Raw genomic sequence first — 22,273 nt, 5'->3', positions numbered from 1 at the left:
AGCCCCCTAGGAGGGGAATAGTGGGCATCTGGGTGTGGGACCCTCGGGGAACAGCCTGTGGTCTGGACTCCTGCGTCTACGAGGAGACAGATGCTGCTTCCCTTCTGGATGATGGGGTACCCACAGGTGATGGAGGCCAGGGTCCCTCAATAAAAGAAGGGGAGCAGGCATGTTGGTTTCTTCACAGGGTTGGAAGGACTGGGTACCCAAGGGGGACATCCACGAGTCTTGGGTCCCTGAAGGTGGCTTGTACTGGGGGAGAGTCTGGATGACAGAGTCCTTAAAAGAGACTCTGACTTGGAGGCGGGCCCCAAATCCCTGGGTCCCAGTGGAGAGGGGACTCCTGGGTCTGAGGGAGAAGGGACTGGGGGGCGGGACTCCTGGGTCCACGGTGGAGACCTGGTTTTCAGGCCTGGCCTTCTGGGGCAATAAAAGCCACAGATTGAGTCTTAGTATGGCGAACACTGAAGTCCGGGAAAGGCCTCCTGTTTCCAGAGCCTCAAGGCAGGGATGGGGCAGGGGGCAACAACCCCCAGACCTGAAGTCTAGCTCTGAAGCTGATGTCTCCATACCGGGTTCTGAGTCCCTGCCTGCCGGTCCCCAGCCCGACTTCTTCCTTCCGTTTTATTTTCAGCCCCTCACTCCCCTGTCCCAGGAGGAAGGCAGAGGCTGGTAGCTGGGGTGGGGGGCGGCCCCCTCCCCAAGCCTGGCAGGAGGAGGGGTCCCCAGGGAGGCCAGGAGGGGGGGCTGTGGGTCTCCCGGCAGTGGCGGACGGGGACTGAATGTTAATCGCATCCCGAGTGAGTGTGTGTGTGCGAGAACACAGCAAGTGTGTGAGTCCCTCCCGCTCCGGCTCCTCCAAGCCGCGGCCGCCGCCGCCACCCTCGCCCGCAGCCTCCCGCAGCCTCCCTCGGCCACCGGTGCCCTGCTGGGGGGTGTCGCCTGGGTGGGTCCGCCTGGCCCCCAGGGGTCTCTCGAGCGTCTGCCATCTGCCCGGTGAGGATCTGTATGTCCGGGTGTCTGAGGCTGGCTGGTGGAGGGGGGGTGTGTCTGTAAGCGCTGCGGCGGTGGAGGGAGGGAGGGGTCTGTCTGTCTATACCGACCCTGAGCCGCCTGCCTGGGTGTCATGGGGCCCCCACTCCTTCCCCCCGGCCCCCCCAAAGCCAGATGGATGGTGTGTACCTGGGTTCTGTGCCTCCTGCCTGCGTCCGGCCAGGCGTCTGGGCGTCCCCGGCTGCCTGTGTCCTCCTGTCTGTCCAAACAGCCCCTATTGGCAGTGGCAGCCTGGCCCCCATTAGACCCCCCACTCTGTGTGTGTGTGTCTGTGTGTGTGTCCCTCCTCAAGCTCTGGGGGTGTTGGGGAATCCCAGGGAAGTGAGGTCGTGCATGTGTGCGTGTGTGTGTTTCTGCCTGTGTTTGAGAGTGGGGGCATCTGGGGGGGTCTGGAGGTGGCCAAGCGAGGAAGGGAAAAGCAGTTCCCTAAGCAGGCAATCTCCCGCTCCTCACACACACACACACACTAGCCACCAGCTTCAGAGGTGACCCAGACAGACAGACAGACACAGACGCTGGAAGGGGGGGTGGGGGGGCTGAGGGCACAAAGCGGGGGTGCGAGTGAGCCAGGGAGAGGCGGGACTGGACACATGGAAAGGGGGGAGGAGCCGGGGCTGAAGCGGCAGAGGGGGGCACCCCGGGTGGGCGGAGGGGGGATCCCCACGGGGTCGGGGCGGCAAGAGGACACCCCGACAGCCTCCGCAATGTCCGGGGCCCAACTTCCAGAGCAACATGTGTAGCCACGTCCTCGCCTAGTCCAGGTGGCCGCAACCTTGGGGGAGAGACAGGGCAGGACAGGACCAAGGAAGAGGAAGGAGAGACGGAGCCAGGGACAGACAGGAGGTCCGGGCTGCCGCTGCTGCCGCCACCACCACTGCCGCCACCCCGGGGCCTGCCCCCCGACATCGGCTCTCTGAGCCCTCCTCGGAATCTTGGGGTCACTGGACACCGGGTTCCGGTCCTGGCCCCCCCACCATCCCCCCCACAGAACAGGGTCATGAAAAGGTAAGGCGGGGACAGGGGATGCAGGGGTGGTGGTGGGAATGTGGACCCCCAAATCTAGGACAGGGGAAGTTGGCCAGGAGCCTCTTGGAGGGAGGGGGGTTGAATGGTGGGCAGGGGTCTTGACCCCCACCTAGCTCCCCTGTCCCTCAGGGACTCTCCTCCACCCTGTCTCTCTCTCCCTCTCTGAGCCCCTTTTTCCTAGGTCCCTACACCTCAGACCTTTCACGCCCCCCATTTCTCTGACACTTGACTCCCTCTCCCCAGCCCCACATACCTGATGCCCCATATCCCTGTGCCTCCATCTATCTCACTTCTCCCTGTACCCCCCCCCCCGCATCAGTCCTCCCCATCGCCGGCCGGCCCTCTCCCTCTCTCCTCTCGCTCTCCCCTCCCATGTCAGAGCTATGAGTCTGCTATTAATACCCCTGCCAAGGACCTTGAGGGCATCCAGGCCCCCAGCACCCCTCGCCCCAAGCTTCCACCCCTTCCTCAAGGTTCTGGAACACCCTTACAGCCTCTTCCAAGCATCAGGATTCGGGTGGGGAGAGACCGGTGTTGTGTGTGTTGGGGGGTGAGGGGGGAGGAAACGGGATGCCGTCTGCAGCACAACTCGAGGTTGCGGGGGGGAGCTGTTGATCAAAGTGGCCGCTTCTCTCTTCTGTGTTGGATGCTGTGGGGGGCAATGAAGACAGGGACACCCTAGGAATTTCTGGCACCCTCCTCCTCCTCCCCGCTTGGGGACAGGCTGTGCTACGTACAGGATCTAAGTGGGGTGACTAGGGAGGCTGGAGCTGGGGGGGGTCACCCAGGATGTTGGGAATGATGGGGTTTGAAACCTTAAGGGAGGAGAAGAGTGGGAACCCAGACTCCTGGATCCTTGGGGGAAGAGGGGAGCTGGGGACCTGGACTCTTGGTTCCTGCGGGGAGAGGAGGCTGGGCACTGGAGTTCCAGAGTCTTGGGGCAGGAGGGCCCAGCCTCCTGGGTCCTGGGAAAGAATAGGACCGAATGCCCAGACTCCCAAGGCCTGGGGGAGGAAGGGTCTGCCAGAAGGACTCCTGGGTCTTTATGGGAGGAGGTAGGGGATAGCGCTTCTGACTGAGGAAGGACAGGCTGGGAGCTCAGTCTCCTGAGTCCCTGACAGGGCAGGGGATGAGAGTCAGGGACTTTAGCCTTGTGCAGATGGAAGTGGAAACGGAGGCTCATGAGGAGGTGGAGATGGAGGCGAGGGTGGGGGTGGGGGGTGTTGAGAGGCTGGACTCTGTGATCCCTGAGGGCGTGGGTTCTGGGGGCTGGGCCTTCAGAGTCCTGGAGGACTGGGGATGTCCCTCCTCTGTCCCTGGAGTGGGGGAGGCTGCTCTCCCTAATCCCTGTGGGAAGGAACTGAGCATGCAGCCCCCGTGAGAAGGGTGGGGCCAGGGGCTGCCCTCCTGGGCCTCGGCAGGGAGCAGGACCCGGGGTCCCTAAGAGCAGAAGCCAGGTAGGGGTGGGTCTGGGAGAGGCAGAGGAGGGGCTGGAGGGTGAGCAGCCACTGGGAAGGGAGGGGAGCGCGAGTGTTAACCCCGCGGGGGCCAGGCCACAGCTGTGGGTTATTTTGGGGCGGAGTGGGGGGGTTATTCTGAGCGCTGATTGAGCCAGCTGCTTGGGGAAGGGCAATGGAGAGGAGGGGCGAAGAGGAGCCAGGACTGGGGAGGGATGGGCATACTAGGAGCCCCCACCCCCTTCCCTGGGGAGACAGGGGCCGCGATCTCTAGGAAGGTGAGGTGGTGGGCAGAGGGGAGGGGCTGTGGTCTCGAGGCAGGGGGGTGGGGGTGGGCCTTTCCCCAACCCTGGCTGTCTGTGGGGTGGACGAGGCCTGCGCTACCATGGCAACCGGACAGGAGCCTGACAGCCAGGAGAGAACCCTTCCCTGTCTGGACCCTCACCCCTTCAGGAAGCCCCTAGTGCAGACTCCAGTCCTTCTCTGGGAACCAGGAGTCCAGACTCCCAGTGCCCTCCTCCCTCAGTCCCAGGCAGGACCCAGGAGCCTGGCTTCCAGCCCAACCACCCCAGGCGGCTAGTATTCAACAGGGGACACAGGAAGAGAGGCTGTATTTCCTCTAATTTACCAAATTGCTCCAGGCTGGGTGCCAGGGACCCCTCCGCCCCACCCAGCTCTCTACAGCTGTGCCCCCCAACCCCACATCCCAGCTGGGGCCATGACTCTCTTGCTTTGAGAATGAGGGGACAGGGGCAAGAGTAAGGGGACAAAATGGGTTAGGGGTCTGTGGTCAGGGTGAAGGGTAAGGTCACCCAGGGATATTCTCTCCTTGGGGTGCCCCACTAATTTCTCTTTCTCTCTCTCTCCCCACACACCTGACCCCTTTTCCCTCTCTCATTTTTTCTCTCCCTTTTATTTCTGCTCCCTCCTGCCACTCGCTTTCCCCGCCTTACTTTCATGTCTGTGCTGGGCACCTCCCTGGTGGGGGTCCCGATCTTGGCCTTGCCTCGCTATTTCTGTCCTCCTGTTTTCACTCCGCTCTGCCTGCCTCCCTCAATCTCAATTCTGTTTCCCCATCCCTTATGTGTGCGTGTCTCTTGGCGGCCTTGGGGTCTCCATCTCCCTCTTCCTGCCTTGCTGTCTTCTTCTCTGTCCAACTTTCTTGCCTCACTTATCTCTCCCGCCTTCCTGCATCTCTTCCCGCCTCTATCATCCTCTTCCTGGGCCTCCCTCATTCCCGTTTCTGTCACTCTGTCCTCTCTCTCTCCGTCTTCTCCCTGTCTCTGTTGCTTCTTCCGTCTCTCCCTTTCTTCCTGCCACTCTTTCCCTCCCTGTCTCCCTGGGTCTCTCTCTATTCCTATCTTGATCCCATCTCTGTGGGTCTCCCCATCCCCACCTCGTCTGTCTCTCTTCTTCTCTCCCCTCTTACTTCTGTATCTTTCCCTGACCCCATTATCCACCCTTTGCGTCTCCCCCAATCCCATACACCACTTCTTCCTACCTCTGTCTCGCCCTATCTCTGCGTCTCTCCCTGTTTCACCTCTTCCTCTGGTGTTTCTTCCCCACCTCTCTCTTCCACCTCCCTCTGTGTCTGTGTCTCCCTCTGTCTCTGCCTGTCTCTCCTCCATCTCTCTGTCCCTCTGCCCGTCTCTCCCTCTGTCTCTCTCCCCTCCATCTCTCTCGTCCTCCGTTCCTGTCTCTCCCTCTGTTCCATCACCCCGACCGCTCCCTGTCCTCCCCATCTCGGCGCCTGTCCCTCGCTGCATCTCCTCGGTGTGTCTCTCTATCTCGTCTCCCTGTCTCTGCGTCTCCCGTCTGTGCCTCCCTCTCCTCTCTGTCTCTCCCGGCCCTGGCGCTCAGAGGCCGCCCGGCGGGGCCCGCAGGCGATGCGCGGCGCCGGTGGCCCCCGCGGCCCTCGGGGCCCCGCTAAGATGCTGCTGCTGCTGGCGCTGGCCTGCGCCAGCCCGTTCCCGGAGGAGGCGCCGGGGCCGGGCGGCGCCGGTGGGCTCGGCGGGGGCCCCGGCGGGGCGCGGCCGCTCAACGTGGCGCTCGTGTTCTCGGGGCCCGCGTACGCGGCCGAGGCGGCACGCCTGGGCCCGGCCGTGGCGGCGGCCGTGCGCAGCCCGGGCCTGGACGTGCGGCCTGTGGCGCTGGTGCTCAACGGCTCGGACCCGCGCAGCCTCGTGCTGCAGCTCTGCGACCTGCTGTCGGGGCTGCGCGTGCACGGCGTGGTCTTCGAGGACGACTCGCGCGCGCCCGCCGTCGCGCCCATCCTCGACTTCCTGTCGGCGCAGACCTCGCTGCCCATCGTGGCCGTGCACGGCGGCGCCGCGCTCGTGCTCACGCCCAAGGTGCGCGCGACCGGGGGCGGGGCGGGGCCACAGGAGGGGCGGGCCTGGGACAGCCAGCGGGGGCGGGGCCTAGAGGGGGCGGGGACTGTCCTGTGGGTCCGCATCTGGGACAAGCCGGGCCCAGATGGCAGGCAGGGCTTAGGGCTAGGTAAGAGGCGGGGCTGACTTGGAGCGGGCTGGTCTGTAGGGTAACCTGGGCTGTTAGGGTCAGAAAGAGGCCAGTCCTCGATGATCAGAGTATAGGGAGGACGTGGGCCCATTCATTGTAGGTAAAGGTCTGTGGAAAAGGCGAATCGAGGGAAGGGTTGGGGACTGGTAACGAAAAGGGACTAGCCCCAGATGGCAAAATCTGAGGGAGGGGTGGGATCTAGGATCAGCGCAGGAAGAAGTCAGTTGAAAGGGAATGGGCCTGGGCGCGGTGGCTCACGCCTGTAATCCCAGAGCTTTGGAAAGCCGAGGCCGGCGGATCACTTGAGGGCACAGGAGTTTGAGACCAGCCTGGCCAACGTGGTGAAACCTCGTCTCTATGAAAAATACAAAAATTAGCCGGGCGTTGTGGCGGGCGTCTGTAATCCCAGCTACTCGGGAGGGCGAGGCAGGAGAATTGCTTAAATCCGGGAGGCGGAGGCTGCAGTGAGCCGAGATCGTACCACTGCACTCCAGCCTGGGTGTACACAGTAAGACTCTGTCAAAAAAAAAAAAAAAAAAGAAAGAAAGAAAAGAAATAGAGTTCAGAAAGAAAGGGGCGAAGTCTAGTGGAGAGGTGGCAGCCAGGAAGTATCAGAGGTATCAGGTACCAAGGACAGAGTTCAGGGAGGCGTTCGGCCAGTTGAGCCTAGGGTCTAGATGTAGGCTAGGGATGGAGGAACCATCTTCTAAGTGGAAGAGTCGGAAAAGAGGAGGAGTCATTAGAGAGAGGAGGACGGGCAAGGGGTAGAACTAGGAAGCAAGGAATTGAGGTTTAGGGCGAGGCCAGTCAGGGAAGGAGTGAGTCAGGGAAGGGGGCGGGGCTAGCCAGTTAGGGCGGGGCAAGGTAGGGGCGGGGCCTAAGCACTCTAATAAAGGGGTGGGTCTAGGGAGGAAGCCGGTCCTGAGAGTAGGGTTTGAGAAGGGGTGTACCCCCTGTGAGGTGTGGAAAGCTAGAGTCCAGAGGATGAAGGCTTATGGTGGAGACGGACTTGAAGTAATGAGGAACAAAAGGAGCCTGCTGGGTGGATGGAAGGAAAGGCTTGACTTTGGTGGTGGAAGGAGTAAGAAGAAGGAGAATGGATGAAGCCAATGGATGGAAGAATGGGTGGTGGGAAGGGGTGGAAGGAATGGATGGATAATGGAGGGAGCTCTCAATCTGCCCATTCCCTCATGCCAAAGGGCTCATATGCCGTGTGACTGCATCACTGTTGTATGCAGAGGCTCCTAGTACTCCTGTCCAGAGCGTTCTGGGAAGAACCTCTGTCCGACTTTTTTGTTCCCCTTGGCATGGTACTTTCAGGCAGATACCCTGGGAAGGCAACCAGCCCTTTGTTTGTTTTGTTTTTGTTTTTTATTTTTTGAGACGGAGTCTCAGCTCTCTTGTCAGCCCAGGCTGGGAGAGTGCAGTGGCCAGGATCTCAGCTCACTGGAAGCTCCCGGCCTCCCGTGGTTCACGCCTATCTGCCTCGCCTCCCAAGTAGCTGACCGCAGGCGCCCGCCACCTCGCCCGGCTAGTTTTTGTACTTTTAGTAGAGACGTGTTTCACTGTACAACTGTGATGGTCTCGATCTCCTGACCTCGTGATCCGCCCGCCTCGGCCTCCCAAAGTGCTGGGATTACAGGCTTGAGCCACCGCGCCCGGCCGCAAACTTATTTCTTAACTGCCACTTCCGAGGCATACTCAAAGACGTGATCCCTCGTGCCTTCATTGCTGCTGAGAAGTGTGGTCCGCTCTGTTTCATTGTCCGCTGGGCACTGTGGTCGGCTCAGTGTACGCCCATAGCATTCTGGGAAATGTAGTCCCCTTGCTGCCCCCGGATGGAAGAAAGAGTGATCTTCGCAGCTCCATCTGTGCCCCATTGAATGCTGGGAATGTGGTCCCCTCAGCCCACCTTCACCTACTGAAGGAAGAGGTTCTCCTTGCGTTACAGTAAGACCTCATTTCCGGCCAGATGCCGTGGCATACGCCTGTAATCCCAGCACTTTGGGAGGCCGAGGCGGGCGGATCACCTGAGGTCAGGAGTTTGAGGCCAGCCTGGCCGACATGAAGAAACCCGTCTCTACTGAAAATACGAAAATTAGCCGGGCGTGGTGGCGCGTGCCTGTAATCCCAGCTACTCAGGAGGCTGAGGCAGGAGAATCGCTTGAACCTGGGAGGCGGAGGTTGCAGTGAGCCGAGATCGCAGTGAGCCAAGATCGTACCACTGCACTCCAGCCTGGGGGAGAGTGAGACTAGGTCTCAAAGAAAACAATAAACAAAAAGACCTCATCCCCTCAGGACAGTTGCAGTGTCCCCTACGCATTTTACCACAGGCATGAGCCTAGGGAAAAAGCCCACTTGCTGTTCTCATTGCATTACAGGAAGATTTATTGAGAGCTGATTCTGTGCCAGGGCTGTTTTAATTCCTGGGGAATACAGTTCTAGAGGGGGGAAAAAAAGAGAGGGAGATGAGGTCCCTGCCTTATAGAGCTTGCATTTTAATGGTGAGACACACAAAACCAGTAACAGTAAAATCTGGCAGTCCTGGAGGAAATCAACACAGGATGTTGTAATGACTGAGGATGGAGTTTCAACAGATGGCAGTCAGGGGAGGCCTCCCTGAGGCGGTGACATCTGAGCTGGAGGTGTCAGGTGGAGGTCTGGCATGGAGGAGCTAGGGAAAAGTGTCCCCAGGAGAGAACAACGAAGGACAAAGCCCTTAAAGCAGGAAGGAGCTTGATGTATTTGAGGAAGAGCAAGAAGGGAGTGTAGCTGGAGCACATTGGGGGATTGGGGTGGCAGGAGATGAAAGGTCAGAGAAGCAACAGGGGCCAGGTCATGCAGGGCCATGGCGAGGACTTTGGCTTTGATTCTGAGGTAGAATCACTGGAAGGTTTTCAACTGAGAAGGGATGTGATCCAATTAATATTTTGAAACAATCACTCTGGCTGCTGTTTGGAGAATAGACTGGAAGATGCAAGATTGAAAACAGAGATGAGCTGGGCACACTGGCTCATGCCTGGAATCCCACCACTTTGGGAGGCCGAGGCGGGTGGATCACTTGAGGTCAGGAGTTTGAGACCAGCCTGGCCAACATGGTGAAACTTCTCTCTACTAAAAATACAAAAATGAGCTGGGCGTGGTGGTGCATACCTGTAATCTCAGCTACTCGGGAGGCTGAGGCAGGAGAATTGCTTGAACCGGGGAGGCGGAGGTTGCAGTGAGCAGAGATTGTGCCATTGCACTCCAGCTCAGGCAACAGAGGAAGACGCTGTCTCAAAAAAAAAAAAAAGGCAGGGGTATAGATTTGTCTGGAGCTCACACGAGAGGTTATGACTGAGGACAGGAGCCATTAGCATATCCAGCACTATCCAATAAAACCTTCCGCAAAGATGAAGGTGGTCTATAGCTGCTCTGTCCAATTTGAAAGCCACAAGCCACATGTGGCTGTTGAGTACTTGACATGTGGTTAGTGCAACCAGAAAACTAACTTTTAAATTCTATTTAATAGTTTTTTCCTCTGGTCCTTGATTCAGGATAAATTTTATTTAACTTGAATTTGAATTTGAATTTGAATAGCTATGAGTGGCTAACAGCCACCATATTGGATAGCGTGGCAGACAGTATTTTAAACTCATGGGCCTGGTTGAGATCACCAGGGAGAGAGGAATCAAGAAGACAAGAGAACACTAAGGCACTCCTATACTTAGCATTCTGGCTGAGGAAGAAGGGCCAGCAAAGGAGGCAGAGGAAGAGGTGACAGAGAGGTAGGAGGAAAACCAAAGAAGGGAAAGTACACTTTGCAAAGCTTCTTCCAGTTGGAAAATGCCATCAGCACCCTCATTGCATGCTGGGAGATGTAGTCTCCTCACTGCCTTCAGGGAACCAGTCCCTCTCAGTGGGTGCTGGGAACTGTAGTTCCCTTACTGGATGCTGGTTGTGTTAATGACAGTGATGTTAACTGCCGGAACAGATGAACTCCCAAATCTCAGTGGATCACCCAACAGGAGGTTATTTCTCATTCACATAAAATCCAGTCCAGGCGCAGTAGCTCACGCCTGTAATCCCAGCATTTTGGAAGGCCGAGGCGGGTGGATCATCTGAGGTCAGGAGTTCAAGACCAGCGTGGCCAACATGGAGAAAACCTGTCTCTACTAAAAATACAAAAATTAGTCGGGCATGGTGGCACACGCCTGTAGTCCCAGTTACTTGGGAGGCTAAGGCAGGAGAACTGCTTGAATCCGGGAGGTGGATGTTGCAGTGAGCCAAGATTGCACCATTGCACTCCAGCCTGGGCAATAAGAGCCAAACTCCGTCTCAAAAAAAATCCAAACAGGTGTTCCTGATTGGAGGTGGCTTTCCTCCATGCGGTGACTCGGGGTTTCAGGCTCTCTCTCTCGTGGCTCTGTAATCCCTTTCAGAGGACTTCAGAGTTTTCTGGGGCCTCTGCATCTGCCCTCAAACAGGGAAAAGAGTAAGCTTCAAGAGTAAGGTTTTGGCCAGGTGCAGTGGCTCAAGCCTGTAATCCCAGCACTTTGGGAGGCCGAGACGGGCGGATCACGAGGTCAGGAGATCGAGACCATCTTGGCTAACATGGTGAAACCCCATCTCTACTAAAACAATACAAAAAAACTAACCGGGTGAGGTGGCGGGCACCTGTAGTCCCAGCTACTCGGGAGGCTGAGGCGGGAGAATGGCGTGAACCAGGAAGGCGGAGCTTGCAGTGAGCTGAGATCCGGCCACTGCACTCCAGCCTGGGCGACAGAGCGAGACTCCTTCTCAAAAAAAAAAAAAAAAAAAAAAAAAAAAGAGTAAGGTTTTATTAGGCCGGGTGCGGCAGGAGAATCACTTGAACCCACGAGGCGGAGGTTGCAGTGAGCCAAGATCATGCCGCTGCTCACCAGCCTGGGCGACAGACAAGATTCTGTCTCAAAAAAAAAAAAGAAAAAGAAAAAGAAACAGTAAGGTTTTATGGATGAGTCTAGAATAACTCAGTCACGTGGCTAAGCCTAATCCAGATCTAGCCCTGTGCCCCAGGAGGAAAAGGAGATGGATTTAGTGAACCTATCTAGTCAGTCTGCCATATTGGGAGCTGTGGTCTTCTTATTCATTGCTGAGAAATGAGGTCCCCACATCGGGAGTCCTGACATCCTCGTCCCTCCTGGCAGGAGAAGGGCTCCACCTTCCTGCAGCTGGGCTCCTCCACCGAGCAACAGCTTCAGGTCATCTTTGAGGTGCTGGAGGAGTACGACTGGACGTCCTTTGTAGCCGTGACCACGCGTGCCCCTGGCCACCGGGCCTTCCTGTCCTACATCGAGGTGCTGACTGACGGCAGTCTGGTGGGCTGGGAGCACCGCGGAGCGCTGACGTTGGACCCTGGGGCGGGCGAGGCGGTGCTCAGTGCCCAGCTCCGCAGTGTCAGCGCGCAGATCCGCCTGCTCTTCTGCGCCCGAGAGGAGGCCGAGCCCGTGTTCCGCGCAGCTGAGGAGGCTGGCCTCACTGGGTCTGGCTACGTCTGGTTCATGGTGGGGCCCCAGCTGGCTGGAGGCGGGGGCTCTGGGGCCCCTGGTGAGCCCCCTCTTCTGCCAGGAGGCGCCCCCCTTCCTGCCGGACTGTTTGCAGTGCGCTCGGCTGGCTGGCGGGATGACCTGGCTCGGCGAGTGGCAGCTGGCGTGGCCGTAGTGGCCAGAGGTGCCCAGGCCCTGCTGCGTGATTATGGTTTCCTTCCTGAGCTCGGCCACGACTGTCGCGCCCAGAACCGCACCCACCGCGGCGAGAGTCTGCATAGGTGAGTGGGGCTGGAACGGGAGGGATGTGGGAGGGCTCCCAGAGCCTAACTACCTGCAGTACTCACTGAATGAGTGGCTCAGATGGTTCACATCCGCTCTTTGAGCCTCAATTTTCTTTTCTGTAAAGTGGGTGCAACTGGGTCTCTTTTCTGAGGTTAAATCAAGTAATTTGGAAAAAGCGTCTGAGATAAAGTGAGTGAATTACTATATTTCATGACTCTAAGACGCATAATTTTTCACATTTTAGTGTATTTGAAAACGAGATGTGTCTTATAACTGATGGCTTATCATGGCTTAATTGGCAGCACTTTTGTCCTTCTTTGTGGTGCATCTTTTTTTTTTTTTTTTTTTTTGAGACGGAGTCTCGCTCTGCCGCCCAGGCTGGAGTGCAGTGGCCAGATCTCGGCTCACTGCAAGCTCTGCCTCCCGGGTTCACGCCATTCTCCTGCCTCAGCCTCCTGAGTAGCTGGGACTACAGGTGCCCGCCACCTCGCCCGGCTAGTTTTTTGTATTTTTTAGTAGAGACAGGGTTTCACCGTGTCAGCCAGGATGGTCTCGATCTGCTGACCTTGTGATCCTCCCGTCTCGGCCTCCCAAAGTGCTGGGATTACAGGCTTGAGCCACCGCGCCCGGCCTTGTGGTGCATCTTACACTTGAGAGCATTTTAGATTTAGTCTAAATACCTAGACTATAAACTGAACTTCAGTAGCAAAAAAGACCCAACAATCCAGTGGCCCATATGAGGTCGAAGTTTGTTCCTCTTTCACATAACAACCCAGAGATGAGCATTCCTGGTTATCAGGAGACTGCTGATCCATGTGATCATTCAGGGACCCAGGGTCCTACCACCTGGTTGCTCTGGCCTCTCTGCATAGTCGAAGCAGGTCGTGCGGATGTCTGAATTGCAGCTCATGAGAGGGGGAAAAGAGAGGAAGTGGACAGCAAGCACTTTCCTTTTGAGTAAGTGAGGCAGAATGGACACACCTCATACCTTACTGTTGAGAAGGTAGTCATATGGTCAGGGCTGGCTTACTGGTTGTTGACAGTGGTGTCCATTCTGATTGGCTAGACGTCTGCTGGGATTGGCTAGACGTCTGCTGGGATTAGCTAGATGCCTGTTCTGGTTAGCTAGACGTCCATTCCCATAGGCTAGACTTCCATTCCTGGCTAGACGTCCATTCCGATTGGCTAGCGCCCGTGCAGTGCCGATTGCTAGATATTTTGGTTATTACTGCGGCTCATGGCATAGGCCAACTGCAAGGAAGACTGGGAAATGTCAATCCTAGCTGGACAAGTGTGTGCCCAATTTACACACTATGATTTTAGAAGAGGAGAACAGAGTTTGTTGGAAAACAGCATCTCCACGATAGGAAGCTCTGGGAGTGGAAAAATTGATGAATTTGGTGACAGAACTGTGAAAAGAGAGATCTTTAATCCTGAATGAGGATGAGGTGAATTTGGGAAGAGATGATGGGTGGGGAAGAAGACCTAAAAGAGGGGAATTGAGAACTGGTGAGATGGAAATCAGGATCCCCGAAAAAAAAAAAGGGGGTGAGAAAAGCATCCCTTCTTCATAAATACTTACTGAGCACCCGCTAGGAACTAGGGCTCATGCTGGGCGCTGGGAACATAGATGAATAAGACCATGGACTTATTCTTCAAAGAACGCAGGGTCCTGTAAGAGTGGCAGACAGGGACGGGGATAATGGCAACGCAGCATGATGCTTGCAGTAATGGAGGTCATGCGGGCATGGCGGGGGCACGGAGAGAAGCACTGGCTAAGCCAGGAGATTTTCGGATGCACGAAGCAGAGTCTCATTGGAATTTCCTTAGGGAAAAGGGGGTTTATTGGAAAAATAAACACAGAGAGGAATGAGAAGCCAGGAATTGAGGCTAAGCCTGGGGCCAGCTATTGTTTCAGCTCTGTCTGGTTCCTTCTTTTTATCTTTTTTTTTTTTTTTTTTCTTTCTTTTTTCTTTTTTTTTTTTTTTTTTTTTGAGATAGAGTCTCACTCTATTGCCCAGCTGGAGTGCAATGGCGCGATCTGGGCTCACTGCAGCCTCCACCTCCCGAGTTCAAGCGATTCTCCTGCTTCAGTCTCCTGAGTAGCTGGGGATACGGGCACATGCCACCACGCCCAGCTAACTTTTTTTGTATTTTTAAGAGAGACGCCATGTTGGTCAGGCCAGTCTGGAACTCCTGACCTCAAATGATCTGCCTGCTTCGGCCTCCCAAAGTGCTGGGATTCCAGGCGTGAGCCACCGCACCCGGCTGGTTCTGTCCTTCTTACTCTATGCTTTCTCCCTCCCTCCCTCTGTCCGTCTCCTCCCTCCCTCTCTCTTTCTCTTTGTTTCTCAGGCTTGCCTCTCCCAGAGGCTGTTTAGTTCTTTACCCAGAATTTCTTCTCCCTCATAACTTCAGCTCTTGCTGGTCACAACTCATCCCTCCAGATCTCATAGCAAAATGTCATCCCAAGAGAGAAAATGTATCAGCCTCAGTCTGCCTTCCAAACCAGGGTGCAAAAGTCACAAGTCAGCCTGTGGAATCAGGAAGGTTTCTAGGAGGAGATATCTGAGCTGTGACTGAGGGATGAATTGCTCATTGATTCATTTATTGATTGAAACGCCCTTTATTGAAAGTCTACTATGTGTCAAGCATTGCTTTAGGCACAGGGTATATATAGTATTAAATAAGGTCCTTGCTCTCTCAGAGCTTACAGTCTAATAAAAGAGAAACGCAATGAGCAAATAAGTAAAGAAAATGAAATATCAAGCAGGCAATAACTTCTGCTATGAAAATCAAATGGGGGAATGTGATAAGAAATGCATAGGGGGCTATGCTAGGTGGGGTGGTCAGGAAAGGCCTTTCTGAATAGGTGAAATTTGGAGGTTAAAAAACATGGATAGCTAGACCGTGGCTCACGCCTGTAATCTCAGCACTTTGGGAGGCTGAGGCAGGAGGATCACTAGAGGCCAGGAGTTCCAGGCCAGCCTGGGTAACATAGTGAGAACTCCATCTCTACAAAAAATTTAAAAATTAGCTGGGCATTGGCTGGGCATGGTGGCTCATGCCTGTAATCCCAGCACGTTGGGAGGCTGAGGTGGGCAGATCACGAGGTCAGGAGATCGAGACCATCCTGGCTAACACGGTGAAACCCTGTCTCTACTAAAAATACAAAAAATTAGCCGGGAGTGGTGGCAGGCACCTGTAGTCCCTGCTACTCTGGAGGGTGAGGCAGAAGAATGGTGTGAACCCGGGAGGCATAGTTGGCAGTGAGCCAAGATTGCACCACTGCACTCTAGCCTGGGCAACAGAGCGAGACTCCATCTCAAAAAAAGAAACAAGAAAAAAAAAATTAGCTGGACTTGGTCGTGTGTGCCTGTAGTCCTAGCTACTTGGGAGGCTGAGGTGGGAGGATCACTTGAGCCTCAGAGATTGAGGCCATAAGGAACTGTGATCTCTTCACTGCGGCCCAGCCTGTGCAACAAAGTGAGACCCTGTCTCTAAAATAATTTTAAAAATTAAAATTTGAGAAATAGGTAGGCAAGGTGTGCTGGTTCACACCTGTAATCTCAGGGCCTTGGGAAGCTGAGGTGGACGGATCACTTGAGGTTAGGAGTTTGAGACCAGCCTGGCCAACATGGGGAAATGCCGTCTCTCCTAAAAAACACAAAACTTAGCTGGGCGTGGTGACAGGTGCCTGTAATCCTAGCTGCTTGGAAGGCTGAGGCAGGAGAATCACTTGAACCCGGGAGGCGAAGGTTGCAGTGAGCCGAGACCACACCACTGTACTCCAGTCTCAGTGACAGAGCAAGGCTCCGTCTTAAAAAAAAAAAAAAAGCGAGAGAGAGAGAAAGAAATGGATAAAGCGAAGGAGCCAAGCATTGGAAGATCTCAGTGAAGGGAGAGGGAACAGCAGGTGCAAAGCCTATGGGGCTGGAACTGCCTTGTCTTAGTCTGTTTTGTGTTGCTGTGACAGAACATCATAGGCTGGGTAATTATAACACACAGAAATTTGTTGGCTCTTGGTTCTGGAGGCTGGGAAGTCCAATATCAAGATGTCACCATCTGGGGAGGGTCTTCTTTCAGCATCATTACACGATGGAAGGCATCACATGGCAGAAAGGCAAAGAGAGAAGTGGGGGAGATCAAGCAAACCCACTCCTGCAACAACAGCCTTAGTCCATTTGTGAGGGCACTGGAGCCTGCATGACCGAAATGCTTCTTAAAGGTTTCACCTCCGAGGGCTGGGTGCGGTGGCTCACACGTGTAATCCCAGCACTTTGGGAGGCCGAGGCGGGCAGATCACGAGGTCAGGAGATCGAGACCATCCTGGCTAACATGGTGAAACCCAGTCTCTACTAAAAATACAAAAAATTACCCAGTGTGGTGGCGGGCGCCTATAGGCCCAGTTACTCGGGAGGCTGAGGCAGGAGAATGGCGTGAACCTGGGAGGCGGAGCTTGCAGTGAGCGGAGATTGCACCACTGCACTCCAGCCTGGGTGACAGAGTAAGCTTCAGTCTCTAAAAAAAGGAAATAAAAAGGTTCCACCTCCTAATTCCCAATACCATCACAATGTAAATGAAATTTCTTTTTTTTTTTTTTTCTTGAGAGGAAGTCTCGCTCTGTTGCCCAGGCTAGAGTGCAGTGGTGCAATCTAGGCTCATTGCAACCTCCACCTCCTGGATTCAAGCTATTCTCCTGCCTCAGCCTCCCGAGCAGCTGGGACCGCAGGTGCCTGCCACCACACCTCGCTAATTTTTGTATTTTTGTAGAGATGGGGTTTCACCATGTTGGCCAGGCTGGTCTCAAACTCCTGACCTCAGGTGATCTGCCTACCTCAGGCTCCCAAGGTGCTGGGGTTACAGACATGAGCCACTGCACCCAGCCGTAAATTTCAATATGAGTTTTGGAGCAGACAGACATCCAAATTATAGCTTGCCTGTTTGGAAGCCTGTTTGGGAGCCTGCAATGCTGGTGTGGCTGGAACATAGTGGGCAAGGGGAAGGAAGGTATGAGTAGTGGATGGAGAGGGTTGCAGGGCCCAGCTTGTGAAGGGCCTTTAGACCAGGGGCAGGGGTTTGGACTTCATTATTGATTTATTTATTTAGTTTGAGACAGAGTCTCACTCTGTTGCCTGGCTGGCTGGAGTGCAGTGGCGCGATCTTGACTCACTGCAACCTCAACCTCCCTCCCGGGTTTAAGTGATTCTCCTGCCTCAGTCTCCCAAGTAGCTGGGATTACAGGAGCCCACCACCATGCCTGGCTAATTTTTGTATTTTTAGTAGAGACGAGGTTTCACCATGTTGGCCAGCCTGGTCTGAAACTCCTGACCTCAAGTGATCTGCCCCCCTCAGCCTCCCACAGTGCTGGGATTACAGGCGTGAGCCACCACGCCCAGCCTGGATTTGATTCTGAGAGTAGTGGAGAGTTCACTGGAAGTAGTATTCCAGTCAAGAAACAGCATGTGCAACAACCCAGAGGGGAGAGAAACTTGGGCAGATGGTGGGACCACAACAGTTCCAAGCAGATGAAGGCCACAGAATTAGGAGTCAGAGTGACAGGCCCGGCATGGTGGCTCACGCCTGTAATCTCAGCACTTTGGGAGGCTGACACGCAGATCACGTGGTCAAGAGATTGAGACCATCCTGGCCAACATGGCAAAACCCCGTCTCTACTAAAAATACACAGATTAGCCAGTTGCAGTGGTGTGTGCCTGTAATCCCAGCTACTCAGGAGGCTGAGGCAGGATAACCGCTTGAACCCAGGAGTCGGAGGTTGCAGTGAGCCCAGATCATGCTACTGCACTCCAGCCTGGGCAACAGAGTGAGACTCTGACTCAAAAAAAAAAAATGGAGTCACAGTGGTGACAAGGCTGGGAGGTGGGTGGCACCAGGCCTTTGCCTTCAATGCCTGGTTGAGAGGCCTGGATCTGTTCCACAGCACTGCCAAGCCAGGGGTGGGTGATGAGCAGGAGATGGGTGGCATGAATTTTGGGTATAGAAAGACGCCTCTGGGACCTGGTAGGGAACAGACTGGAGTAGAGAGATTGGAGGCTGGAGCCCAGGCAGGAGGCTGGGATGAGGGCCTAGGAGGGCTGTGGGGAGGCACAGAAGAAGACAGAGCAGAGAGAGCCCCAGCCCAGGAAGAAGGAGACTTGGGGACAGATGGGCTGGGTAGGGGGAGGGAAGAAGGCAGCTGAGAGTCTAGTCCAGTGACTGGGTGGGTGACATGAGAGGCAGAGTATACAGGGCAACGTTGCATAGTGAAGATATCGAGGAGTCCAAGGACACCCCCTGCCATCCCCGGCCCTGGGCACTTCTACCCGGAGGAGGAGACGTTTGAGCTCAGTCTTTAAGACACATAGAGTTGGTCAAGGCCGGGAGCAGTGGCTCATGCCAGTAATCCCAGCACTTTGGGAGGCCAAAGCAAGTAGATCATCTGAGTTTGGGAGTTTATGATCAGCCTGGGAGACACGTCGAAACCTTGTCTCTACCAGAAATACAAAAATTAAAATTAGTTGGGCATGGCGGTGCACATTTAAAGTCCCAGCAGCTCCTCAGGTGGCTGAGGTAGAAGGGTCACTTGAGCCTGTGAGGCAGAGGTTGCAGTGAGCCAAGATCACGCCATTGCACTCCGATCTGGGTGACAGAGTGAGACCCCATCTCAAAACAATAATAATAATAATAACAATAATAATAATAATAGGCCGGGCGCGGTGGCTTATGCGTGTAATCCCAGCACTTTGGGAGGCCGAGGTGGGCGGATCACAAGTTCAGGAGTTCAAGACCAGCTTGACCAACATGGTGAAACCCCATCTCTACTAAAAATACAAAATTAGCTGGGCGTGGTGGCCTGTGCTTATAATCCCAGCTACTCAGGAGGCTGAGGCAGGAGAATCGCTTGGACCTGGGAGGCGGAGGTTGCAGCAAGCTGAGATGGCACCACTGCGCTCCAGCCTGGTGACAGAGCAAGACTCCATCTCAATAAATAAATAAATAAATAAATAAATAAATAAATAAGAAGAAGAGTTGGTCAGGATAAGGGGTGGTATAAGGGTTTTCAGGCAGAAAGAACAGCATCTGCAAAGGCCTAGAGATAAGAAATCACTTGACATGTTTGGGAGTCACCTTACAACCAGTGTTGACACAGGAAAAAAAAAAAAAAAAGAATTATGGGGTGAAAAGAGTTTGAGAGTGGGAAAGTCTCAGATATGCGGCTTCAGAGGAAGGCAAAGCCAGAACAAAAACGGACTCTCGGGGCTTGGCACAGCAATTCACGCCTGTAATCCCACCACGGTGGGAGGCTGAGGTGGGAGGATCACTTGAACTCAGGAGTTCAAGACGAGCCCAGGAGAAATAGTGAGACTCTATCTCTACTTAAAAAAAAGAAAAGAAAAGAAAAAATAAAAAGAAAAGAAAAAGAGGCGGGCCAGGCCAGGCGCAGTGGCTCACGCTTGTAATCCCAGCACTTTGGGAGGCTGAGGCGGGCGGATCACCTGAGGTCATGAGTTCAAGACCACCCTGGTCAACATGGTGAAACCCCATCTCTACTAAAAATACAAAAAATTAGCTGGGCATGGTGGTGGGCGCCTGTAATCCCAGCTACTCGGGAGGCTGAGGCAGGATAATTGCTTCAACTTGGGAGGCAGAGGTTGCAGTGAGCCGAGATCATGCCATTGCACTCTAGCCTGGGCAACAAGAGCAAAACTCTGTTTCAAAAAAAAAAAAAAGCATTAAAAAAATAAAAAAAGAAAGAGGCGGGGCACGGTGGCTTATGCCTGTAATCCCAGCACTTTGGGAGACTGAGGCAGGTGGATCATATGAAGTCAGGAATTCTAGACCAGCCTGGCCAACGTGGTGGAACCCCGTCTCTACTAAAAATACAAAAATTAGCTGGACATGGTGGTGCACACCTGCAATCCCAGCTACTTAGAAGGCTGAGGCAGGAGAATCACTTGAACCCAGGAGGTGGAGTTTGCAGTGAGTGAAGATCACGCCCACTGCACTTCAGCCTGGGTGACAGAGCAAGACTCAGTCTAAAAAAAAATTTAAAAAAACTGGGAAAAATAGTCAAATCTCATCTCTGCTTTAAAAAAGAAAGAAAGGGCCGGGCGTGGTGGCTCAAGCCTGTAATCCCAGCACTTTGGGAGGCCGAGGCGGGCGGATCACCAGGTCAGGAGATCGAGACCATCCTGGCTAACACGGTGGAACCCCATCTCTACTAAAAAATACAAAACCTGGCCGGGCGCGGTGGCTCACGCCTGTAATCCCAGCTCTCAGGGAGGCAGAGGCGGGAGGATAGCTTGAGCAGGAGTTGAACCTGCCTGGGTAATATAGTGAGACCCCGTTCTCCACAAAAAGGAAAAAAAAAAAAAAATACAAAAACTAGCCGAGGCTGGGCCCGAGCCTGTAGTCCCAGCCTACTCGGGGAGGCTGAGGCAGGAGAATGCGTGAACTCAGAGGAGGGCTGCAGTGAGTGAGATCCGACCCACTGCACTCCAACCTGGGCGACAAAGCGAGGCATAGTCTCAAAAAAAAATAATTTAAAAAAAAATAAAAAAGAAAGAAAGAACAAAAGGGGACTCTAGGGCCTCAACTCCAAGCTGAGAGTCTGGAACCTTATCCTGGGGTCAATGGGCAGCCAAAGGGAGGGTGCTGAGCAGGGAAGGGGTATATTCGCGTTTCTGAGCCCTTGGGGGTGAAAGAGGAGAGATTCCAGCTCTGGGCTGGGGCTGATGGGTAGAAAGGGGACTTTCTCTGCCTTCAGCTGCCAAGGTCCAGCCCAGGTCCCAGCACGTCTCCTTTCCCTCCTCCTGGGCAGGTACTTCATGAACATCACGTGGGATAACCGGGATTACTCCTTCAATGAGGATGGCTTCCTAGTAAACCCCTCCCTGGTGGTCATCTCCCTCACCAGAGACAGGACGTGGGAGGTGGTGAGTCACAGCCCAGACCTCGGGCATGGCAGAGGGCCTGGACTCCTGCATCCCGGCAGAGGGAGTTCTGAGGTCCTGGACTAAGAGGGAGGAGGAGACAGGGAGCCTGGACTCCTGGGTCCTGGGATCTGAAGGTGGGAGGGGCTCCTGGATCTTGGAGGAAGCTGCTGCCCACACACCTAGGTCTGAGGAAGAGGATCATGATGGCCAGGATACACCAGGAAGCCTGACTCTCCTTCCCTTTGGCCAAGGTGGGCAGCTGGGAGCAGCAGACGCTCCGCCTCAAGTACCCGCTGTGGTCCCGCTATGGTCGCTTCCTGCAGCCAGTGGACGACACGCAGCATCTCACGGTGGCCACGCTGGAGGAGAGGCCGTTTGTCATCGTGGAGCCTGCAGACCCCATCAGTGGCACCTGCATCCGAGACTCCGTCCCCTGCCGGAGCCAGCTCAACCGAACCCACAGGTGACAGCTCGGGATCCAGCAGTTCCGGCTCCAAAACCCTCCTCCCGTGAAGCCCAGTAGTCCGGGCCCCCAGCCACCTCCTCCCTTGGGACCCAGGACCCACAAAGCCCTCCAGCTTGGTGACCTTGGGCAAACCTCAGAATTCTTTGAGCCTCAGTTTCCCCCTGAAAGCGCTAACCATAGTTTTAGCTGCTGCCTGTCCCTTCCTCCATATCCTCTCTTCATGGGAGAATCTAAGGAGGGGGTCCCCAAACTCCCCAAGCCTGGTCACTGCCCGCAGCCCTCCACCGGATGCCCCCCGCCCGGAAAAGCGCTGCTGCAAGGGTTTCTGCATCGACATTCTGAAGCGGCTGGCGCACACCATCGGCTTCAGCTACGACCTCTACCTGGTCACCAACGGCAAGCACGGAAAGAAGATCGATGGCGTCTGGAACGGCATGATCGGGGAGGTGAGGGGGTGGACGGGAGGCAGGGAATCTTCAGGACGGAGTGAAGAGGTGGGCACCGCCCGGCGCGGAGGCTCACACCTGTAATCCCGGCACTTTGGGAAGTCGAGGCGGGCCAATTGCCTGAGCTCAGGGGTTCGAGGCCAGCTTGGGCAACACAGTGAAACCCCGTCTCTACTAAAATACAAAAAATAAGCCATGTGTAGAGGCAGGCGCCTGTAATCCCAGCTACTCGGGAGGCTGAGGCAGGAGAATTGCTTGAACCTGGGAGGCGGAGATCGCGCCACTGCACTCCAGCCTGGGCACAAAGCGAGATGCCGTCTCAAAAAAAAAAATTTAAAACAAGAGGCGGGCACCCTGGGGTAGGGGCGCGGCCAAATGGAGGAAACACCTGATTCGGGGCCTGGGGCGGGGCCGCGGGAAGGACAGGCCTTGGAACAAGGGGCGGGATCAGGAGGTGTCAGGGGCGGGGCTTGGAGGAGGGACTTTGGGGCAGAGGAGGCGGGGCTAGGAAGGTGGGACTCCTAGGAGAAGAGGGTGGGGCCGGGAAGATGTGGACCAAGGCCTTGAGGACTTTCTG

The 22,273-nt window shown here is 55.1% G+C and overlaps 1 protein-coding gene across 1 annotated transcript in view; it reads left to right on the top strand.

Moving 5' to 3' along the window:
• The first annotated feature begins 5,176 nt into the window (after positions 1-5,176).
• The window catches only part of GRIN2D (glutamate ionotropic receptor NMDA type subunit 2D), a 51,937-nt gene continuing 34,840 nt past the window's right edge, over positions 5,177-22,273 (top strand). The window contains exons 1-5 of the mRNA XM_031659088.1: positions 5,177-5,887; positions 11,225-11,844; positions 20,670-20,784; positions 21,036-21,247; positions 21,528-21,696. Coding sequence (XP_031514948.1) covers positions 5,423-5,887; positions 11,225-11,844; positions 20,670-20,784; positions 21,036-21,247; positions 21,528-21,696 — 1,581 coding nt within the window. The 5' untranslated portion in view covers positions 5,177-5,422. The remainder of the gene's footprint in view (positions 5,888-11,224; positions 11,845-20,669; positions 20,785-21,035; positions 21,248-21,527; positions 21,697-22,273) is intronic.

The sequence above is a fragment of the Papio anubis genome, chromosome 20 (assembly GCF_008728515.1).
Source record: "Papio anubis isolate 15944 chromosome 20, Panubis1.0, whole genome shotgun sequence".
Classification (NCBI taxonomy): domain Eukaryota; kingdom Metazoa; phylum Chordata; class Mammalia; order Primates; family Cercopithecidae; genus Papio; species Papio anubis.
The sequence above is the reverse complement of the archived record's forward strand: the minus strand, read 5'-3'. Positions and strand labels throughout refer to the sequence as shown.